The sequence below is a fragment of the Podarcis melisellensis genome, assembly GCF_964234715.1.
Source record: "Podarcis melisellensis genome assembly, chromosome: 12".
Lineage (NCBI taxonomy): Eukaryota > Metazoa > Chordata > Lepidosauria > Squamata > Lacertidae > Podarcis > Podarcis melisellensis.
The window spans coordinates 51,280,079-51,303,310 of record NC_138544.1 but is presented as its reverse complement, the minus strand read 5'-3'; the positions used below and the strand labels follow the sequence as shown (position 1 = coordinate 51,303,310).

Genomic DNA, 23,232 nt, shown 5'->3' with positions numbered 1-23,232 from the left:
AAATGTCTTGTTTGGCCAGATTTCTCAGCTCTTGGTTCTTTGGGGGAAAAGTGGAAAACTGACCGGGTAAGGAAAGAGAAGAGGAAGTTCTTAGAAAACTATTGATTGAATTGCAAACACTTGCCAACAGTGGCAGATATTATCATCAGTTGTCTTTATTCATTAGTGTAGAAATATAGACCTGGCCATGTTGGATCGAAATTTTACATTACCGACAAATGTCTGCCAGACAGAGTGGTTGATGTATGCATTAATGCTGTAGCTTAGAGAAATATCCATTGACTGGTGAAATGCCCATGAAATGCAGATGTGCATTTGGGCCAGAGCTGAGTGGATGGCAAGTCCTGATGGCTGTCCTCTTCTGTGTGGTTGCATTTACTGTTGGATGGGAAAACGCAAGAGAAATTCGCAAAGGTGCCAAAATCTATTGAAGCCAACATACATTGATTGATTGATTGGATTTATATACTGCCCTATACCCAGACACAGGTGGCGCTGTGGGTTAAACCACAGAGCCTAGGACTTGCTGATCAGAAGGGTGGTGGTTCGAATCCCTGCAACGGGGTGAGCTCCTGTTGTTCGGTCCCAGCTCCTGCCAACCTAGCAGTTCGAAAGCACATCAAAGTGCAAGTAGATAAATAGGTACCGCTCCAGCGGGAAAGTAAATGGCGTTTCTGTGCGCTGCTCTGGTTTGCCAGAAGCGGCTTAGTCATGCTGGCCACATGAACCTGGAAGCTGTACGCCGGCTCCCTCACCCAGTAAAGTGAGATGAGTGCCACAACCCCAGAGTCGGCCACGACTGGACCTAATGGTCAGGGGCCCCTTTACCTTTACCCAGAGGTCTCATGGCTCAGCAATACAATGCCTGTATTGAGAAGCATTTTAAAGCAGTTTAAAGTGGGGGAGGAAGGGAAAGGAGAATGTTAGCCGCTTTGAGACTCCTTCGGGCAGTGATAAAGCGTGATATCAAATCCAAACTCCTCCTCCTCTTCTTCACATTAGAATTGTAGAGTTGAAGGGGACCCTGAGGTCCAACCCCTTGCGATGCAGGAATCTCAACTAAAGCATCAATGACAGATGACCATCCAACCTCTGCTTAAAAACCTTTATGGGAGTCTGTTCCACTGTCAAACAGTACTTGCAGTCAGAAAGTTCTTCCTGATGTTTAGTTGGAATCTCCTTTCTTGTAACCTGAATCCGTTGGTTCGGGTCTTAGCCTCCATAGGAGGAGAAAACCAGCTTGTTCCATGTGTGGTCAGCTTGGAAGCGTGATGAAGAAAGAGGAGGCTGCCCAGGAAGGGGGGAAGTATGTAGTGTTACAGCTTCCTGCCAAGGAAGTGAGATCATGGAATTCTCTCTAGCAGTGGCGTAGCGTGGGTTGTCAGCACCCGGGGCAAGGCAAGTAACTTGCGCCCGCTAACCCGTGGATTTGCGCCCCCTACCCCTAACCCCCAGATATTGCGCCCGGTGCGGCCGACCCCCCCTGCACTCCCCACGCTACGCCACTGCTCTCTAGCAATTTTTACGTGAAAGCTCTGTGAACCTCAGCCCCTTCATGTGCCTGCCTGGCAAAACATGAATTGTTGGTTTGAATGCAATAATGGCCCAGGGAAACTGGGCGATAATTATCCAATATGGTGGGATTCAGTGAGGGCTTTTTCAATGGGGATCAAACTTACAAAAATCCATGCACTATGAAGACAACACCTTTAAAAACAACCCTTTATTTTTTAAAAATAAAATGACTAATCACTTCTGAAATATACTTGGAGTTGAGAGTGGATTTCATGCTCTTTATTCAGCTCATAGAGGTGAGGAGGAATGGAAGTTCCCCCACAATACCTGCTTTATATACATTGTTTACACAGTGGGCTGCATGTGATTGGCTAATTCTGGGATTCTCCTGTAGGCCAATCAGGTTGTGGATTCACTTCCACCTGGAGCTGGATTGGGTGGCTCCTGCGGACCAATCATACTGCTGCATTGTTCTAGGACCAATCATACTGCTGCATTGTTCTAGGACCAATCAGACTGCTGCATTCTGAATCCTATTGTTCTAGGACCAATCAGACTGCTGCATTTTGGATCCTATTATTCTAGGACCAATCAGACTGTGGCATTTTGGATCCTATTCAACTCAGTACATAACAACTTCCCTAATGCAGGGTTTGTTTTTTAAGGTAGATGGGCCCTTTATCCAAGGTGAAAGAGTACAGGTTACCCAATTATAGTCTATTGTTTCCTGCTCAGTTCTCAGGCAGCACAACCCGCCCCCTTGCTAGAAAAGCATTTCAGGAGGAGATGGTAAGCAGACTGGCTCACAGAGGTCTGAGACTTGGTTGTTGTTATTATAAGTCACGTAAGACTTACAGGGATATTTGTTTGTGCATGTTCTGTTCCTTAGTGGATGGTGTGAGCTGTTAATTTAGAGCAGAGGTTCATTGGGGATGCGAGGTTACGTTCTTAGACGGGTTGGCAGGGCAGGGATTTGGGGAAAAGAAGGCACGCCAGGCCAAAAACTAGGTGAGATGCCCTTTGTGCAATTAACACTTACAAGAATAGCTTTTTGTGAAAGTCGATAGGACCCCAGCATGGGAGAAGGCTTCCCCACCCCCTCGCACTGGGGTCCCAGTTCAGACTGGACACCTGCTATTTTGGCATTGGGAGAAGAGCTTTCATTGACACGAATGGGACCTTTCCTCCCCAATTCAAATTGGAAGCAATCCTCATTGGGATTGCAGTGGCAGCAAAGGGTCCATGCCGCTCCACACCCCTTGCTGAGGTCCTGACCCAGATGGGGTCCCCGTGGGCCTGCTGTTTGCTGCAGAAAAGCTATTCATGTGGTTGTGAATTGCACGAATGATGCCTGGCCCTTTTCCTGCCAGTGTGAGTAGTTTTAAGGTCTTTTCCAGAGAACCTCTTTATTGTGCATTCACCATGATTTGTTACAGAAAGTTTGTACCGTGCAGGCTCTTTATTGAGAATGCATTCTGTTTTGCTTGCAGAAGGTATGGAGCAGCCAATACAGATTATTTATCCTGATTTGTTTATGCAGGTGTTAATATCATAGAATTGTAGAGTTGGAGGAGACCCCAAGGCAGGAATGGCAGCTAAATAATCCCTGACAGATGGTCATCCAGCCTCTGTTTAAAAACTTCCAAGGAAGGGAAGTCTATCACCTTCCAAGGTCGTCTAATCCACCACTGAACACCACCTAAAGTTTCTCCTTTCTTGTAATTCAAATCCTTTGGTTCAGATCCTACTTCTTGTCAATTGATGGCTATCCCACACTTCCTAGTACATGTCCCCATCACTTTACAACCACAGCAGATACATATCATATTCACTGGACTGATTTCCCTTCAGACATGGGATAAATAAGTAAACATTGGCAACCTCCATCATTAATTTACATCAATATTCATCATCCTCTCTACTCGCCATTTTATTTTTTAAAAAAAGAAACTTCACTGGATTTTCTGACTTCTGGCCTCAACTGGAAGGGTTGGCGTTGGCTTAAAGCACACCCACACACCGCCCTACAACTTGGGACCAAAGCATCCCACAGACTTTTGGCTCCCATATGGTCTTGCTCACCCTGTAAGACAGTGGCTCTCAAAAAAAATTATCTGGGCCACACTTTAAGATTAATAACTTGTTCGTGCCACACCATTTTTTTTTTTCATTTACAGTGGTACCTTGGGTTACATACGCTTCAGGTTACATAAGCTTCAGGTTACAGACTCCGCAAACCCAGAAATAGTGCTTCAGGTTAAGAACTTTGCTTCAGGATGAGAACAGAAATTGTGGTCCGGCGGCGCAGCAGCAGCAGGAGGCCCCATTAGCTAAAGTGGTGCTTTAGGTTAAGAACAGTTTCAGGTTAAGAACGGATCTCCGGAACGAATTAAGTACTTAACCCGAGGTACCACTGTATAAAAAATACATTGGGAAACAGCTCCTAGCAGCGCTTGATTTATGACATAGAACACGCATGCTTTATAATATGATCACGGGACATCCAGAAAGTATAAAACGATGCAGCTATATAGGAACACGAATCGTTCCCAAAATATAATTATAAATGAGCCTCTCGCATATGTACTTTAAGTATGTATGCGAAGTCAGTGAGTTTGATTGTCATTGAATTTCTCGCCATTCTTTCCTGCCACACCCTTCGGGAACCACAACGTGTAAGATCCTTTGCTGTACGACCTTCTCTGGGTGCCTCGGCTTTCTGGCATGAAGTGGGTGGGTGTCCCGAGATGGAGCCTTTTTTGTTGCCCCCTCTCTCCCCATTGCAGAACCCTCTCCCCAGGGCCATCTTTCTCTTGCCTGCCTCCAGTCTTGTAGCCATCAGATAAAAGCAGGATTGTTCTCCAAAGCTTTTGCTTGGCCCCCTGTTCTATAAACGTGTAGGGTGCCCTTCTGTCAAAGACTGCTAGAGAGGCTCTCACATAAATAATAATAATAAAATACAATAATAATAAAAATACGGATACCAAACTAGATATTGAATTTAGCAATTTTGTGTTGCTTTGTTGTCAAGGCCTGTGCTTTCACGGCAGCCATTTTTGCTTTCTTTTTGAGCCAGCAAATAATTCCCCCCTCCCCTATTTTTCTTTCTTATTCTTTGACTGTTGGCCTTATTGACATTTCAGTATTATTTTCCTTTTGCTGTGAATTGGCTGTTTTAACCTTGTTGTCAACCTCTTTGTAAACAGAGTTGAAGGGGGGAATATAACTATTTTAGATAGACGAGAAGGAACCAGATTCCATAGTAGTAGTGCCCTTTTGGGGAGGACACAGGGGCAATCATCCCACCTCCGTTTTTTTCAGATTGCATGCAGTTATCCTTCTGTTCCTTTCAAGATAGTGGTCTCCATCACATCCACTCCTTCAATTTGGAGCTCGTACCTTCCCAAAAGAACCATGGGAACTGTAGTTCAGTCCTTGCAGAGTTACAATTCCCAACACCCCTAGCAAATGATGGCTCCCAGGATCCTTTGGGGATGCCATGATCTTGCAAGAACATAAGAAGAGCCCTGCTGGATCAGGCCAATGGCCCATCTAGTCCAGCACCCTGTTCTCACAGTGGCCAATCAAATGCTTGTGGGAAGCCCGCAATCAGGATTCAGGGCCTTCTCCCCTCCTGTGCTTTCCAGCAACTGGCTGTCACTGGAGCATGCCGGAGCTGAAGTCTTATTAGCAAAAACACCCTCTCCAGTGTCAGGCTTAACGAGCACAGCAGCTAATTCCCAGTGGTCTTCCTCCCTGGAAATCGGTTGCTGAGACTGAAAGTCCCCACCTCCTCACAGCCGTCTTCCAAGCTTCTTCCAAGCAATCAGAGACTGTGCCGGCATACAACCAACCTCTGCCTTGCCCTTTTCATGCCTCTTCTGTGTCTGGGAGGGAGGCTTGTTGCAGCAGGAGGGGCAGAAACCCGTGACTTCATCAGCCTGTTTCCTCCTGTTCTCTTGCTTCAGCTGCTGCCTCTAATTCTGGACTCCTCTCTGCCACAGACTCTCCCAGCTCACTAAGCCCTGTTACCCTCCAGCTTCCGACACTTCATCTTTCCAGTCTTCTCCCTCTGACCACTCATTGTTGTCCCACCACCAGCAAGGATTGGCTCCATCACATCCCCCCTTTTAGTTGTCTCTTTGTTTTGTAGTTTCCTCCTCCTAGTGAAGACGAGGTCAACTGTGAAGTGAAATACAGGCTAGGTTTAACTGAAAAGGGTGGCATCTTGTTTTAAGTCCAGGCCTACGTGCAACTCATTGTATTCCTACACTGTGTTGAATTTGGCAGCAAGGCAAAGTGCTTCTTCTTCTTATTTTATTTTAAGGGGATGGGTATGGAAGTTGTTTCCCTGCGATGTGCCTGCGATCAATAACAATGTAATGAGTCCGTCGTAAAACAAAGTTGGAACGGGGAGAATTGGCAATGTGAAGGGATGCTCCATTCACATAAATTGAGTCAATAAATACTCCCTTTGTCATGCTGGGATCAGTTGAAGCTTTGTTTGCTGACAAACTTGCGGGTGTTGCGAAGAATAACGGCCGTGAATTATCTAGGAACTGCTCGCTAAACAGCAGGGACCGCAGTCCTGCCACCACAAGGCCTTCCAGGCACAATCTAGCAACTCTCTTAGAAGAATGCAGAGACTCCAGTGTGTGTCCATATATCTAGTTTTTACAGGGAATGTCACCATGAGATGTGTGAAGGACAGGGGTGGCTGGCTGCCACTGGGAACCAGTAGGGTGTATGGCAGGAGGCCAACACTGGGTGGAGCCAGAGCCAATGGCAAGCGCAACCACAGCTCATTCTTCTTCTTGTTGTTGTCGTTTAGTCGTGTCTGACTCTTTGTGACCCCATAGACCAGAGCACGCCGGGCACTCCTGTATTCCACTGCCTCCCGCAGCTTGGCCAAACTCATTTTGTCCATGGAGTTTTCTTGGCGGGGATACTGGAGTGGCTTGCCGGTTCCTGCTCCAGGTGGATCACGTTTGGTCAAAACTCTCCACTATGACTTGTCCGTCTTGGGTGGCCCTGCACAGCATAGCTCATAGCTTCTCTGAGTTATTCAAGCCCCTTCGCCATGACAAGGCAGGGATCCATGAAGGAGACAACTCATTCTAGGCACAGCCAATTCTAGTTTTGACCCTATCCTTCTCCCTGCTGAGTTCTACAATGGGACAACACTGACAGTAAGTAGAAGGAAGGTGACATTTAGTGCCACCCCAGGCTGGTTGTAAGTATGAAGCTAGGCAGTTGGGGTGGTTGAAGGCAGACCGAGATTGGTGGGGCAATGCACCCGTTTACCCCAGTGCAGGTATTCCTGCATTGTGGGGGGTTAGACTGGATTTCCCATGCAGGGGCTCTTCCAGTTCTCCAGTTGTGTGATTCTATAACAGACCTTCGCTGGTGAAGAAGGTTCTTTCAGGCCTGGTCAATCATTCGTGAGCTTCAAAAGCTTTCTTCTGCCCCAACATCACAGCGACCAATGCCAACAAACACCAGCACACAGAGTCTTTGCAGTTGCGTAACAGACCTCAGCAACTCAGCATTTTGGCTAATCTACTTCATTTACATATAAACACACACAGAGCACTGCAACATGGCTCCCTCTCTCTCTCTAGCATCAGACAGCAAAGAGAAAAACAAAGGACAATAGTCCCACTTCACGGAACACAGTAACACAAATATCCTGTCTCTGTCACTTCCCACTCTGTGGAGTCAAAACATATACCGTCATGTGATAGACAAAAATCCCATGACTGCAGTCATGGAGCAGGCAGTGATGGCCACCAACTTTGATGGCTTTAAGAGAGATTCTCCCAGGTTCTATCCTGGCACTCTGGCCAGTACCATCCCTGTTATGTACTGAAGTTCTCACCCTGGGCCAGCAGGGGGATACTGTAGATAGTTATGCAAATAAGGGATCGAAAGTGACGTTCAGTGATTGGATAGTTTTAGGAAATTGTTACAGTTACGTTGTACTGGAGCTCTATATAAGCAGGCTGACTGAACCCTTCAGTTCAGTTCTGTTCTGGCCTGTGAATAAACAAGAGCTGTTTGAAGAATCGCTGTGTCGTCTGATATGTTCACCCACAACCTAACAATCCCCCTAGCTGCACACACAGCCTTCCTGCCTAGGTGTTGTCCCAACAGCTCAAGAGCCTGTTACCAAGCCACCTTTGCTAAATTGTTTGCCATTTCTTGTTTACCTGCCTAATATTGCCCTTTTTCTTCTCTTTTCTTTTCAGGTTTTTTTTCTGTTTTTTTCTTTTTTTACTTTTAGGAGTAAAGGCCAGTACAAAGAAGTATCAGGATGAAAAGATGGCCGACTTCTTGTTGCCACTGGGTTCTAACAGCTTCCACCGCTTCACGCCCGAATCCCTGGCTGCGATCGAGAAGCGAATCGCGGAGAAGATCGCAAGGAGCGCCAAGCAGGAATACAGGGAACAGTTGGGCGACGAGGAGATTCTGCGGCCTCAGTTTGACTTGCAGGCCTGCAAGAAGTTGCCCGACATCTACGGCTCTCCTCCGTCGGAGCTCATTGGGGAACCTTTGGAGGATATTGACCCTTTCTACAGCGATCACAAGGTCATTCCCACCCGCTCTGCGCTTGTTGTTAAAGATGGCGGAGGGGGAGAGCGAGAGCGGGAGGTAGTGGGGAAGGCGTGGATTTCCCCTCTTCTCCCTCCCTGCCCCACCTCTTTCCCCAATGGAAATAATTCCTCCTTTGTTTAAGGATGCAAGAATTAGGAGTTTGAAACTCCCAGAGTTTAATTTTTGGAAAACGGATGACCGGGGTTGAGTCTGGAGCTGTGGGCATCCGCAGAAAATATATATATATATATATATATATATATATATATATATATATATATATGGGGGGAGGCAAAAGTAAAACACAGAGCAGTCTAATGTCTCACCAGCAAAGAATGAGAAGGATAGTGCCTGTATATTTTGTCTCATCTATCCGGTTCCACAAATGCTTCAAATTCACTATCTTCTTTTTAAGTGAAATCTGGTGACTGGGAAGGGAAGGGGGAGAGTAGCGTTAATACTAAAAACGGTGCCAGAATCCTGCCTCCTCTGAACTAGGGGCATGTGAATGTAGCATTTCACTTAATCGATCATATTACTGGAGAAGGGCAATGCATTTAGTTAACGTGCTATTAAAAACTGGGTGAGAGCAGAGATTCCAGAGATTTTTCTAGGCATTTTTTTCTAGGCATGCAGACGTAGCAATGATGGAAGAACCTGCTGGATTTGTACTTGCAACTCTGCTTTTAAATTCAGAGGAGCCCTGCAGGGAGTAGTGGGGAGTGTTGGCAATGCTACTGAAGCATGTATGCCAAAATATACAGAATGGTGCATTTAGGGGGTTTGCGGAATTGTCCGTCCAGATCCTAATGCATGGAAGGTAGGCGACAGCAAATCAGTTTTTTCCCCTACTCCTGGAGTGGAAATAGACCATTGCAGTTGAGAATGAGTGTCCCAAACAAGTGGTAGGTTTAAAAATAGGGTGCAAATAAAGGTAAAGGTACCCCTGCTTGTACGGGCCAGTCTTGACAGACTCTAGGGTTGTGCGCTCATCTCACTCTAGAGGCCGGGAGCCAGCGCTGTCCGCAGACACGTCCGGGTCACGTGGCCAGCGTGACAAGCTGCATCTGGCAAGCCAGCGCAGCACACGGAACGCCGTTTACCTTCCCGCTGGTAAGCGGTCCCTATTTATCTACTTGCACCCGGAGGTGCTTTCGAACTGCTAGGTTGGCAGGTGCTGGGACCGAGCAACGGGAGCGCACCCCGCCACGGGGATTCGAACCGCCGACCTTTCGATCGGCAAGTCCTAGGCGCTGAGGCTTTAACCCACAGCGCCACCCGCGTCCCATTATGGTGCAAATAGGACTGTGCAAATAGGTGTTACACAATGGAGGCAATTTCATAGAAGATGGTGAGCCTGGCCTTTTTGAAAAGAAATCCATGTAGAGTCTGCTATTTTACATGTGGAACACCGCATGATATTTTGCACTCTGTAGCAGTGGGTAGACTTGACCTTGCTCTACATATGTGTTGTTAAAGTGGCAATGAGGCACAGATATTTTTGTACATGCATGCTCCCCCTGGCTATTATGCATTGTACTCCAAGAAGAGCAGCCTGGACTATTGAGCTTAATTCTTTTGCCTGGGCAACAATGCCTTTATCTCTTCGTTTTCAAAGAGGAATGGTGGTGTGATCGTTTGGCATGTACTTTATGAGTAGGAAATACAATAGCCTTTGGTTTCTGGAGGGTCCTATCACGTGAGCGTATAATGCAGACCCTAAACGTTCTTTCACTCTCTCTTTTGTTTTCCAGACATTTATAGTACTGAACAAAGGGAAGACAATCTTTCGATTTAGTGCCACTCCTGCCTTGTATATACTTACTCCTTTTCATCGAATCAGAAGAGCAGCAATTAAAATTTTGGTACATTCATATCCTTTTGATTGGGGTGTCTCCATCAGACCTCTGCATGGTGGAAAACACATGACATGTGATCGCATTCTGAGCATGTCGCTCCTATTCATCGATATATACGTGAGGGTTGGAACCAACTGAAATTAGGATTTAGAGATCGGTATTTGTGGGGAGCAGGGTAGTAATATACATCACAGGAAAATGAAGCAAAATCTGCAAATCTTGAACCAGCCTTCCCCAAATGGATGTCATTATACCTGACCACTAGTCATGTTGGCTGGGACTGATAGGAACTGTAACCTAAAATATTCTTAAGGCACCAGCTGGGGGAACACAGTGTCAAATGCTGTGTGTGCACTTGCACCAATATATTTCTATATAAATCCTGCATCAAAACAAGCTGAATTATACATGATACAAATTGAACACCTTTGCATACTTTCTCAGACTTTGCATAATTCATTCTGGTTTTCCTTGGTTTTGTGGCTATGCAGGAGAAAAAGGGAAATCACAGCACTGTGAATGTTGTTCAACCGCTCCTCTGATGCTTGGGATACCTGAAGTCATTGTCTTAAACTTGCACTCACGAGGGATAGAAACCCGTTTGTTTTGTTTATTAAAAACAACACTTAAGATGTTTATTTTTTATTGGAAAGCTGAATTCTGTGGCCATTTCTCCTTGTTTATTTGCCAGCATGGAGTGCTGGAACTCGTGGCGGGCAGAGGCTTCATCCTTTGTCCTGGAGGCTCAGGTGTCCTAGTCCCAAGATATCAGACTCATTGTTTACCACTGAAGATGGCATACAGTGGCAAAGAGAAAACTCTCTGTGCATGCTCAGGGGGCACATGCTCCTGCTGTTATTTCAGAGAGCTGTAAAACTGGAACACGTTCTGGGGGCTCCTTCCCCCTGCCCTGTATGGATTATCTGTTTGCCCTGCTGTCATCCTTCCCTCCTCTGGCTCCCCTTTTCTGGCTGCCTTGGCTCCCCTTGACCTGCTAGTGATCCCCTCTGTCAGCCTCCTCCCCGTCTCTCTGCATGAAGTTCACTTAAAGATCCGATGGAAGGCTTTCAGGCCTCCAAGCAGGTGGCTTTTCTGATGAGGCCAAAGCTTTTCAGAGTCACTTTATTTTACCTTCAGCTGCGCTCCTTCCAATTAGAGGAATGTCAAACCTTGCTGGGCTTAGAGGGCCATCTGCAAGGAGCGTCCCGTGGCGAAGATGGCAAAACAGAGGATGCTTTCTCAAAGAGGGTGTGGGGGGAAGGAACTGTTACGGGAACCTCTCCGCCCAGCAAGACATTTGACTCCTATCCAACACTCTTTTTATTTATCCCACGCCCCCACCCGGTTTAATATTAAGGCACCCAGGCTTCTTGCTGTAGCCCATCGGAGAAGAAAGCTATCGGTTCTTGCTGCTCTGCTCAGTGCCCATTCTGTGGGTGGCCAAGACTCATATTGCAGATGCCAGTTTAGCAGAGGGTCAGGGGTGGGCACCAGGAGAAGTGGGGCTTGGACTCTGACCTGGAAAAGGGAATCTGGGGGAGCCTGAAACAGCCAGAGGATGTGAGTCAGAGGCAGGAGGAGGTGCAAAGTCAAGGGCTTCCATACCTCCTCCTCCCTCCTGCCCGACCTCTCCTGCTTCCCTGTCTCCCAGGGCCATAGCTGTCAACCGTCCCTTATTTGGCGGGAAAGTCCCTTATCCCAGCGCCGTGTCCCGCTGCTGTCCCTTATTGATGATGTCCTTTAAATCTCCTGGGTTTCAAAGGAAGCAGCTCCTCTCCCTCCCTCCCTGCCGGCCAGGGAGGAGGGAGGCTCCAACTGTGTTGCTTGGCTGTGTTGCTCACCCAATAAGGAGTCCAAGAACGACTGGGGGGGTGGAGCTTGCATGCCTTGTGCCGATCAAATCGGCCGCGTTGCCTGGGGACTCGCCTTTGCCAAATCTGTATCCAGGGCAGCTGTTTACCAGCTCCATCTGGTACGTAGGCTGAGACCCTATCTGCCTGCGGACTGTCTTGCCAGAGTGGTACATGCTCTGGTTATCTCCCGCTTGGACTACTGCAATGCGCTCTACGTGGGGCTACCTTTGAAGGTGACCCGGAAACTACAACTTATCCAGAATGCGGCAGCTAGACTGGTGACTGGGAGCGGCCGCCGAGACCATATAACACCGGTCTTGAAAGACCTACATTGGCTCCCAGTACGTTTCCGAGCACAATTCAAAGTGTTGGTGCTGACCTTTAAAGCCCTAAATGGCCTCGGTCCAGTATATCTGAAGGAGCGTCTCCTCCCCCATCGTTCTGCCCGGACACTGAGGTCCAGCTCCGAGGGCCTTCTGGCGGTTCCCTCCCTGCGAGAGGCCAAGTTGCAGGGAACCAGGCAGAGGGCCTTCTCGGTGGTGGCGCCCGCCCTGTGGAATGCCCTCCCACCGGATGTCAAGGCGATGGACAACTACTTGACATTCAGAAGACATCTAAAGGCAGCCCTGTTCAGGGAAGTTTTTAATATGTGACATTTTAGTGTATTTTTCATTTCTGTTGGAAGCCGCCCAGAGTGGCTGGGGAAACCCAGCCAGATGGGCGGGGTACAAATAATAAATTATTATTATTTATTATTATTTGCTCAGCGCTTCCCAGCGGAGAGGTGACGGTGGTTTTCCTTGCTGCGTCCCCTTTGCCGGGTTGCTGAGCTGTAGGAACCACCGCTTAAGGCTTCGTTTGGCTGCTGGTTGACTAAAATCCCTTATTTTGGCTGCTGATCCCTTATTTTCGAGGCTGCTGGTCCCTTATTTTCAAATCTGTAAGTTGACAGCTATGCCCAGGGCCAGAAGAGTATTGGAGATGGAGGAACGGAAGCCCGTTACATGCAGATGCAGTTTTCGCCTGCTTGCACGCAGCTCAGGTGGGGTCAAGGACAGAGCCTCTTTTCTGCAGCAACTGCCTTATCAGGAGTAGCTGAGAGAGGCAGGACTGAAGGACATGCCTTTTCCCAAATGCACTTTTTATTATTATTATTATTTATTGAATTTATATACCACCCTATACCTGGAGGTCTCAGGGTGGTTCACAGAACAAAAATACTTTAGGATATCTCCTGGACTTGTTCACATTTAGTAGGATTTTCCCCCAAGTCCATTTTAAACAGGAGGCCCTGCCTACAGCTGCATGGCACATCACGAGATTGTTTTGTCAATTTTTCCGAGTTCCACAAGACTTTTTAACAGGCAGCAAAAGTAGGGCTGCTGCTCAAGAACTGTGTTAGGAGGCTGTGCATGTGGACCTGTGGGGAAGTGACAACAAATAATTAATTCCTCGTTCTGGATATTCCTTTGCCTGACAGCGCCATGACAGCAGGTGAAGCAAGAAGTCCAAAAGGGTTGGTTGCATCTGGCTTTGACTTGCCTGACTCTGCCAAGAAATGCCGAGAGATTGAACCTGAGACCTTCTGGGGAACCGGGTTCGCATCTCCGCTCCTCCACATGCAGCTGCTGGGTGACCTTGGGCCAGTCACACTTCTCTGAAGTCTCTCAGCCCCACTCACCTCACAGAGTGTTTGTTGTGGGGGAGGAAGGGAAAGGAGAACATTATGAGACTCCTTAGGGTAGTGTTAAAGCGGGGTATCAAATCCAAAAACTCTCTCTTCTGCACATATGGCAAATTCTCCACTATGGTCCTTCACCTAGAATCAAAGAAGCAAGCCTTGGTCGTGTTTCAGCAGTGCCAACGTCGAACACAATGACAAAGGTCTCTTGTCAAATGATCTTCTACAAGAAAGAGGCTTTTCTGACCTCGCTGTGGCACTGGGCGTCCAGCTGTGCTGCATCTGTTTCTTTTCTGTGAGCAGGATGCACAAGAAGGGACTGTATGGTCACTCCCCCCCCCCCAAACTTGTCCCTCCAATGAAAATTAAACCCTGTAGAACCAGAGACATCAAGAGGGCCTGTGGTACTTTTCCGTGCCAGGAGAGCACAGTGCCTTGGACTGTGGCAGCCTCTTCTTCATTGCAAGTTGGGTGGCCGGCCATCTGTCCGGGGTTCTTTAGTTCCGATTCCTGCCATTGCAGCGGGTCAGACTGGATGACCCCCGGGTCCCTTTCGACCTGGTGCTTCTATGATTCTGTGACATTGGGCGCAGGAAGTCAAACCTGGGGGAATAACTTGTGGTTTTTCCTCTTGGAGAGCCGAAGCGGCGATTTTTATTTGGCGTTTTTGAAGTTGCTCTGCACTGCTGGGGCCGAGGGTCAGATTTCTTGCTTCCAACCATATTCATTGGCCACAAGACAAATACACCTCATGACATTTCCTGGGAGTCCTTGGGGCGGCTGCTTTTTTGCTCTACGGATGCTGTCAGTGCAATCAAGCTCAGAATGTAAGGCAAGGCAAATGTCATTCTTTATCCACATTTGACGGCCCGGCATTTTCAGTCTCTTCTATTTCCTAAGTACATTTTGGAGTGAATGCACTGTTTTGATTTTTGATTTTTTTTTAATTAAAAAAAAGTAAGTGTGGGTGGTTTTTTATAGCAAGGATCGAATGTAGTTGCTCTGTTCATCTTGAAAGCTCAGACACTTTCGGGAGCATATATTTATCCAAGAGAAGCTTAGCTACCTAGCCGTCCTCTGCAGCCTAACCGTAATATATATGCACAGATCTGTATGCGAAAGCACAGGGTTGATGGCTCTAATTCAACAAAGTGCTTGCATTATGGGCTGCTTTAAACAGATTATTAAAATGCATGTCACTCATGACTCAGCAAAGCATGCTTTCCGCTTCCACTGCCTTTGATGCTCTAGCAAAAGATGGAGCGCGTGCAGGATAAATGTGTATTTAATGACTCTGCCTTATATTTCAAGAGATACAAGGGGAAATCTGGGGCCCTGGGCTGGGTGGCGTGTCATGTAAAACAAACTGAAGAGCTGTAGCAAGTCAGACTGAACCTGCAACCTGTTGAACCTTCTTAACTCAACATTTATTTATTTATTATGTACACAAATGGTTTGGGGGGCATTTTACTGCCCCAAACCAAATTCTGGTGCTTCTCAGGGTAGTAAAATATCTCAGAACAAATCAATGTGTGCTTAGGTCTTGCATTCCTGGATCAATATTTGTTTTAAGAACTCCGTGGCATATTTTTTCCTAAATTCATAGTATAGCCTGGGACAAAAATGTGCACCAATGACAAACATCAGTAGACTTATCGGTCTCAGTCTCAGTCTGGATTAAAACTCTGTTTTGCGCTTATTTCTGCTGCCTGGATCAGGTTTCATTGAATGACTTATTTATACCCAATGTGATTTCTTGAGATGCTTTATGTCCTGGGTTTTAAGATATTTTATGTCCTGGGTTTTGTTGTGGTTTACAGAAAGAAATTGTAAGTGGTATAACTGACATTTGGGGACATTTTTGGCTACCACTCAGGTGAGTGTCCTGAAAGGGCCACGTGGTAATTGTAAATTCTTCCCCAAAGTATTACTCTTATTCTACACCAGGCATCCCCAGACTCGGCCCTCCAGATGTTTCGGGGACTACAACTCCCATCATCCCTAGCTAACAGGACCAGCGGTCAGGGATGATGGGAATTGTAGTCCCAAAAACATCTGGAGGGCCATGTTTGGGGGTGCCTTTTCCACACCAATGTTTTTACTGTTTAGCAGAATAAATTATGCTAATCATAGAGAGCAGCAAGGAGCTATGTTTTAGCTTCAGCCCGTCTGGCTAATGGAAATCTTTTTCAAGTCAAATGTACCCCCCCTTTCTGCAAATGCTGCTGTCTAAAGTGGTTTACAACAGATATAAACAGAGTAGCTATTGCCGCTCTTGATTCAGAAGCTCCTCTGAGTTCTCAAATATTACTAGACATTGCCTGCACGCTTTCTGGCTGGTATTCACAATCATAAGGACTAGAAACCCACTTTTTAAAAAGAAATTGGGATTTTAGAAAGTTGAACTAGTCCCCCCAAGACCATGCCCACATTGTACACTTCCACCTGTGCCCAGATTTGGGCTTGATTATTCCCCTGCCCTCCTTTGGAGACCGCTTCTGAAGTTTTTCAGAGTTTGAATTTTGTTTGGGGATAAGTATTTTGAAACTAAAGCTTGGCATCTGTGTTATTCTAGACAATCCACTCTGGAATAGGCCTAGTGGTTAGTTTGGCTTTGGAGAGAAGAGATTCCACGCAGCTGCCACTTTCTGGAGTGAATGTTTGCCCAAAGGTGCTCTATCTCAGAAAGTGTTGCTCCCTTAATGCCAGAGGTTGGCTGAAAGCTGATGGCTGACATGCATTTAGGGCAGCAGATGCAACAGAGGACAGGGTCCCTCCGCCTTTCGTGGCTGTGCTGAAGGGTGGAGCAGCTACAAAATTAAAGTTAAAACCCTGTTTCTGCCCTCACCCTTTGGCAGCCCACTATCCCAGAACTTCAGCCCTCCATACCCTCCATTTCTCTTCACATGGGGATAATACCTTGAAAGGTTCTCCTGGACACCACAGCACGCACGTGCACTTACTGTAGCAGTGCCGTTGTGCAAGAGGGGGAATTTCAGAAATTGCAGATCTTTTCTCTTTGTATGCCAGGCCTTGCAATGGGCGTGGCTTGGCAAGAGGGGGTGTGGCCAGGGGAGGGGCCTAGCGAGAGTTCCAAGGGGTGGACAGAGAGGCCTGGAAGGTCACCTTTATCCCCTGGGCTTAAGGTTCTCCTACCCTGTATTTAGAGCAGGGGTCAGCAAACCTTTTCAGCAGGGGGCCGGTCCAGTGTCCCTCAGACCTTGTGGGGGGCCACACTATATTATTTTTTGGGGGGAAATGAACGAATTCCCATGCCCCACAAATAACCCAGAGATGCATTTTAAATAAAAGCACACATTCTACTCATGTAAAAACACGCTGATTCCTGGACCATCCGTGGACTGGATTTAGAAGGCGATTGGGCTGGATCCGGCCCCTGGCATGGCCTTAGTTTGCCTACCCATGATTTAGAGGCACAGAAGCCCCAGGCTCTGTGCGCAGCAGGGTTCAGACATGCTATTTGCAGACATGGATCCTGGTTGGGACAGTGTCCTGCATAACCCCAGCCAGAACTAATTTCCTTTTTTTTTTTTAGAATATTTATTAAAATTTTCAATAATAATAATACAATGAAAATAAAAAGAAAAAAATAACAAAAATACAAAAATAAAAATAATTAAAAATACACAGAATTTTCATTACTTATTTTCCTTTAACTTATTTCCCGGACCTCCTCATACCTCCCTTTTTTGTATTCCAATTCAGATTGTTAGTTCAGCAAATCCTTACCATTACAGAATGTTGTTGCAGGACCAAACAACTGGAGGGCACCAGGTTGGGGAAGGATGGTGTAGAGTGGCTCATTCCAAAATATGGGCCACCATCAGAACTAATTTCCTAATGGTGGCCCATATTTTGGAATGAGCCACTCTACACCATCCTTCCCCAACCTGGTGCCCTCCAGTTGTTTGGTCCTGCAACTCCCAACCATTGTGAACAGCAGTGATGGCTCTCAACTTTTAAGACATATCTCCCTCCCCCCCATTCCTGTTTCTACCTGTGGGGAAATAATAATAATAATAATAATAATAATAATAATAATAATAATAATAATTTATTATTATAGTCAGAATATCATTATAATTGGCTTACTTGGGAGGAGGTACCGCTGGGTAGTGTTTATGTTCATCAGGTAATAACAGCAGAAAATGAGGCTTGCCATCTGCGATTCTCTGCAGTCATTCATCAGGAGGAACAGGTCCCAGTAGTGGAAAATGTTTTTGAATCAGTCTTTGGATGACTAGCCCCTCGAGTCCAATTACTAGTTTCTTAAGTTTTCATGCGGGAGTAACCGGGGTAGTTAGCAACCGAGCTGATTTTTTTATTTTGGTGGTGGCAGTAGATGTGGAGAAACTGTCCCTTCCCTCCCATAAGAGAAATGGAGATCCTGCTTAAAGGTTTATGCTACTTGGTTGTAGGGCATGCTACAAGTTGATGTCAGACAACAGTCCCCTGTAGCCTCATTGAAGTCACGGACTTTAGGAGAAGATTGAAGACATGTCCAGCAGGCTGGCATTTCTTTTGATGATCTGCCTCTGGTAATGAATCTGAGTGCTGGACATCCTGGGATATGCCACCAATTATTGGGATGTATCACTGTGTGGTTCCCTTGTTCCTCCACCTATACTTTGTTGTTGTTGTTGTTTAGTCGTTTACTCGTGTCCAACTCTTCGTGACCCCATGGACCAGAGCACGCCAGGCACTCCTGTCTTCCACTCCCTCCCGCAGTTTAGTCAAACTCATGCTGGTAGCTTTGAGAACACTGTCCAACCATCTCGTCCTCTGCCGTCCCCTTCTCCTTGTGCCCTCCATCTTTCCCAACATCAGGGTCTTTTCCAGGGAGTCTTCTCTTCTCATGAGGTGGCCAAAGTATTGGAGCCTCAGCTTCAGGATCTGTCCTTCCAGTGAGCACTCAGGGCTGATTTCCTTCGGAATGGAGAGGTTTGATCTTCTTGCAGTCCATGGGACTCTCAAGAGTCTCCTCCAGCACCATAATTCAAAAGCATCAATTCTTCGGCCATCAGCCTTCTGTATGGTCCTTGAGCTATTTGAAGGTCTCCTCCCTCTCCGCTTCTCCTGTGATGGTCCTTATGCCTTGAACTTCCCCCAGAATAGCTACATCAGCTATTGCCAACCTGCTGCCTTCCACATGTTTTGGATTACAGCTCCCACCAGTCCTATCCAGGACGGCTGTGCAAGCTGGGGCTGATGGCAGAGGTGGCCCAAATCTGAAGCACCCCTAGTTGTTGGTGGCTGAGCTACACGATACCACCTCTCTGTCCCTCCCCCTCTTCCACGAAATCTTAGATTTCACTCCCTTAGTCCTCATCTCCAGCTAGGACAAACCCTAGGTGTTTAAATATTAAGCAGCATTTTCTTGCCTCGATCTCTCATTGTCTTGCTTCCCTCCCTTTCTAAAGATAGATTGTAACCTCCTTGGGGCAGGGAGCTGTCACATTTGCTTATAACACCCTACAGAGCCCCATGTACTCTGATGAGACGATTGTTTGGTTCCCAGCATTTGTGTAAGCAAATCTTGTTCAGCAAGCTTCCCTTCGCGTGGTCTTTGCAAACAGCTTGCAACATCTCTTTTCCCAGGCATTTCCAATTCTCTTCTTTAACGGAGCCTCTCTCTCTTTTTTTTTAATGCTGACTTTGCACCATTGCACCTGTGCTACCATTCATCGTGGGCCCTTTTAAAATTTATTTTAAGAGAGGCTTAGCTTGGCTACTTCACAATCCCATCTCTGTGGGGCCCCCTCTTTCCCCATTTCACGTGTACGTCTCCCTCTCAGTATTTTTTAATCTGATTATGTGGGTACCATCCCCACCCATACACTGTTATTTTAAACTCTGGGGAGCAGGAGGGGGGAATCAGAATTACATTTCTAGCAGCAGGGAGAGTGTACGATTGATTATTTAGCAGTTATTGCATTTTAATATTTCTGTTTCCTCCAGGAGATTGAGGGCAGCATACACAATCCCTCCCACACGATATCATAACAACAACCCTGCGAGGTTGATTCGGCTGAGAGGCCGCAATTGGCTCAGTGGCCAAAAATGGGACTTGAACCTGGATTTCTCCAACCCCAGATCGCTATTCTGTCCCCTAGACTGTGCCAGCTCTTGCTGAGGTCCTATAGAGGGCACCCAGGAAGGACAAAGGTTGGGAAATTGCTGCAGACCAGTGGTAAAAGATATTTGCATGCAGAAGGTCTCAGGCTCAACTGCTGCTGCTGGCCAGGCAGGGATGGGAAATTCTCCTGTGTGAGCCCCTGGAGAACTGCTGCCAGTCTGTGTCAGTGATACCAGCAGAAACCTGAGGGCACCGGGTTGACGGTGGCTGCATTAGGAGGCAGCTTGCTGTGTTTCTGCCCTGGCATCACTGCATTCCAGCAGGTGTCCCACTAGGGGCAGTCTCTCCATCTTCCATGTCTCTCCATCAGGTGCTCCTCAGTCATTTTATTACTTCTGATGCAGACAAACCCTGCAGAGTCACTTACACTGAAAGGAAGAGGAGCAGGTTTGACTGAGTGGGTTTGTCTTACTCTGGGGAGGTGGACCACAGCAGAAGGATGCAGGTTCAATCCCCAGCAGCTCCAGCTGCAACAGACCACTAGGTAGCAAGAAATGGGAAAGACCCTTCTCTGACCCTGGAGAACTGCTGTCAATCAAAGCAAGCAACACCAGCCTAGATGGAGTGTGTCAGCCTCCCAGTCCAGGACTTCCGGGTTGGCGCGACTGTCTAATGGCGGATTCCCTCCGAGCTCCGGAGGGAATCGGCTCAGCAGGGGTTCGGGTCTTACCGTGCCGGCGACATGGGGACCCTTATAAACCACGGACACGGAGGACGTGGACATGGTGACTCGGCGGGCACCGTAAGCGCCCCCCGACTCGTGAAAGAGCCTTTTTAAAGGCTAAGGATCGGGTGCCAGGGTGCCGCGTGGTGCTGTGAGTCTTCTGCTCCCCCTGCCGAGCGAAGCCGCAAGCCATTCTTCAGTCAGCGCTGACTTCTTCCTACTAAATTTGGACTTAAAACAAGAGCAACAACCCGTGAGTAACTTGAAAATTGGATTATAAATTTTTCGATTTGGATTTGGCACGAACGGGGGAGCCGAAAAAAAAGGGAAGTCCGCCTCCTCCATATTGTTAACAGTGCAAAGCAAGGACCTGTCAACTAAAGTTGCGGGGAAAACCTGTGTGATTGGATAAAAGATACAGACCTCACAGATTTTAAAACTAAGCTAAGGTGCTGGAGGACAAGAGATTACTTTGTTTGATAAAGTACCACCCTACTCAAGCCCGGGAGTAAACAGAGTTAAGAGCCTGCTGAGACATAGATACTTTTGACAGCTGTCAAATTAACTGTCAAAGTTGAAAGAATTGGAAATTGAAACATTAACCGACTAAATTGCTACAAAATATTACAAATAAGGAAAGATTGTTACAAACAAATTTGACTTTTGGATTGGAGAGGGAAAGATCACTAAGTAACCAGAATCCCTCTAGAGGGGATTCTTGGACACTGCGGGAATGGAACTAAAACAAGGAATACAGGAAATACGTGCTGACTTGAAGGAGCTGATCTCTCTCGTGGGAAAATTGTCACAGATGAATGAGAAAGACCTTGTTTTGTCTACGAGCCCCACAAACCCGAAGCTATCTGAAAAAACACTAACTGATTTGGAAAGGGACTCGCTGTTCAAAATACAGGACAAGGAAAAGAACCCAAGACTGAGGAGGAAAAGACACCTGCTAAGCAAAAGGAGCGGAAGGAAGTGAAGGCCGAGACACTACATAAGAGAGAAGAGAGACTGAGACCTGCTAAGAAGAAACCTAAACTGACCAAGGTGAAAATAGGACTATTTGGGACATATAGACCTAGGAAAAAGTGCTGGAATATTATCTACAAGCAAACAGGCCCAGTTGAAAGAACCACCGCCAGCATTGAGAAAATAATTCTTCGATCCTGGGATCCAAGCATGAAAGACTTTCAAAGAAACCGGCTGAAAGGAATTGTGAGAGACCTGCGTGCCTCGGACGTGAGATCACCAGGTTAAAAAGATGGACTAAATGCATTATGATTAAGGATTGAAACCGGGGGGAGAAGGGTGGGATTTAACAGTCCGAAAGGGGTTTGAAAATTCTTTTTTTCTTTTTTTTATTTTTTATAGAATAAAGATTAGCATTATAAGAATGGGGAATCTGTGGGAGGGAAATGGGGGCAACCTTTAGGAAAGTTATCTTTTTTCATGTTCCAGATCTAAGCTTATATTTCTGTCTGTTTTTTCATTTCCATATAGAGGGTTAAGGGATATATGCTAACAAAATGTTAAAGCACAATGATGAACGAACGTATAATTTTATAACTAAAACGAATTTAACTAAATTAGGGTTAAGTAATCTTAACAAAATAAGGTATAAGATGTTCAGGGGAAAAACCTGCTAGAACAAATAAAATGGAGTTAGAAAACAATAGGAGGAGACGTGGGGAAGTTCTGAAAAGAAGTTATTGAAAATAAGTGTGAAGAGGTGAATTTCTTCTTTTTTTTCTATTTCTTTGTGTGTTGTATGCTTTCTTGTTTATTTAATGTAATTTTCTTTTTTCTCAAAATTAATAAAGATTATTAAAAAAAAAAAAAAAAGGATGCAGGTTCAATCCCCAGCAGCTCCAGCTGCAACAGACCACTAGGTAGCAAGAAATGAGAAAGACCCTTCTCTGATTCTGGAGAGCTGCTGTCAATCAAAGCAAGCAACACCAGCCTAGATGGAGTGTGTCAGCCTCCCAGTCCATGGGCTGGAAGACTAGAAACATGGCACTTGGAACAAGCCAGCGTTTGCCCAGAATAAATAGCAGAGGTGGCTCCATCTCTTATGACCTTCCTTAAGAACATGTATTTAATGGATGACCTTTGAGTTGACTGATCTGTTTTGCACACCCATTGTATCACTCGCACACTCAGAGAGCATTGGTTTTTGTTTGCGGAAGGGTGCTCTCTTGCCAGCGGACGTTTGGTTTATGAACTTGTGGTGAATTTGCTCACTGAAGATTTCTTACGCACCCTTCCTTAATGTGCATTCACACTTTACATGGGAATGATGAACAGAAACAAACCAGGGAAGGGTTGTGATGTTGCTTGTAGTGCGAAGTGCAAGGGCTTGGTTTTTTGTTTTTAAATACTCATTCAAAGTACTTTCCTTAACTTGTGCTTTTACATTATTCAGTATGTTTATCATGTGCACTATTTTAACCAACTGTGTGTTCATGGCATGGTCTGAACTCCCTCCTTGGAACAAATACGTTGAGTAAGTATTTTTCTCATTTTTTTTTCTCTCTCTCTCTCCCTCTTTCCGAAACCTCCCATTTGCCATTTGACTGCTTCGTATCAGAACCGCTCTGCATGTTCATTTGCGGGATCGAAGGCATTTCTTGGCATGCATGCACTCTCTTGAAACAGATCCACGGAGAGAAGGTGTGTTTGCCTTGCTCTAAATCACAAACCAGAACATTTAAAGAGCATTATTTGCAAGGCAGATGCCCCAATGTGTGACTGGCTTTTTCTCACAAAAAAATGTGATCTCTCTCACGCATGTAGTGAGCGGAAAAGAACCGAAGGAGCTGTGTAGCATAATTGTGCAACCTCCGATTCTGGAATTATGTTTTCTAGTTGGACCTGAATTCAGGAAAAGCAGGTATGGGGTCAGAGTC

General features: G+C 46.3%; 1 protein-coding gene and 1 long non-coding RNA gene across 10 annotated transcripts in view; one reads left to right on the top strand and one right to left on the bottom strand.

Moving 5' to 3' along the window:
• The window catches only part of LOC309353405, a 157,457-nt gene that overhangs the window by 27,063 nt on the left and 107,162 nt on the right, over positions 1 to 23,232 (bottom strand). The gene's annotated exons all lie outside the window — the stretch shown is intronic.
• Positions 7,767 to 23,232, top strand: part of LOC309381042 (sodium channel protein type 5 subunit alpha-like) — a 215,660-nt gene continuing 200,194 nt past the window's right edge. For all 9 annotated transcript variants that reach the window (XM_081931409.1, XM_081931407.1, XM_081931408.1 and 6 more), the window contains exons 1-3: positions 7,767 to 8,103; positions 9,864 to 9,984; positions 22,742 to 22,829. In XM_081931409.1, coding sequence (XP_081787535.1) covers positions 7,837 to 8,103; positions 9,864 to 9,984; positions 22,742 to 22,829 — 476 coding nt within the window. In that variant the 5' untranslated portion in view covers positions 7,767 to 7,836. The remainder of the gene's footprint in view (positions 8,104 to 9,863; positions 9,985 to 22,741; positions 22,830 to 23,232) is intronic.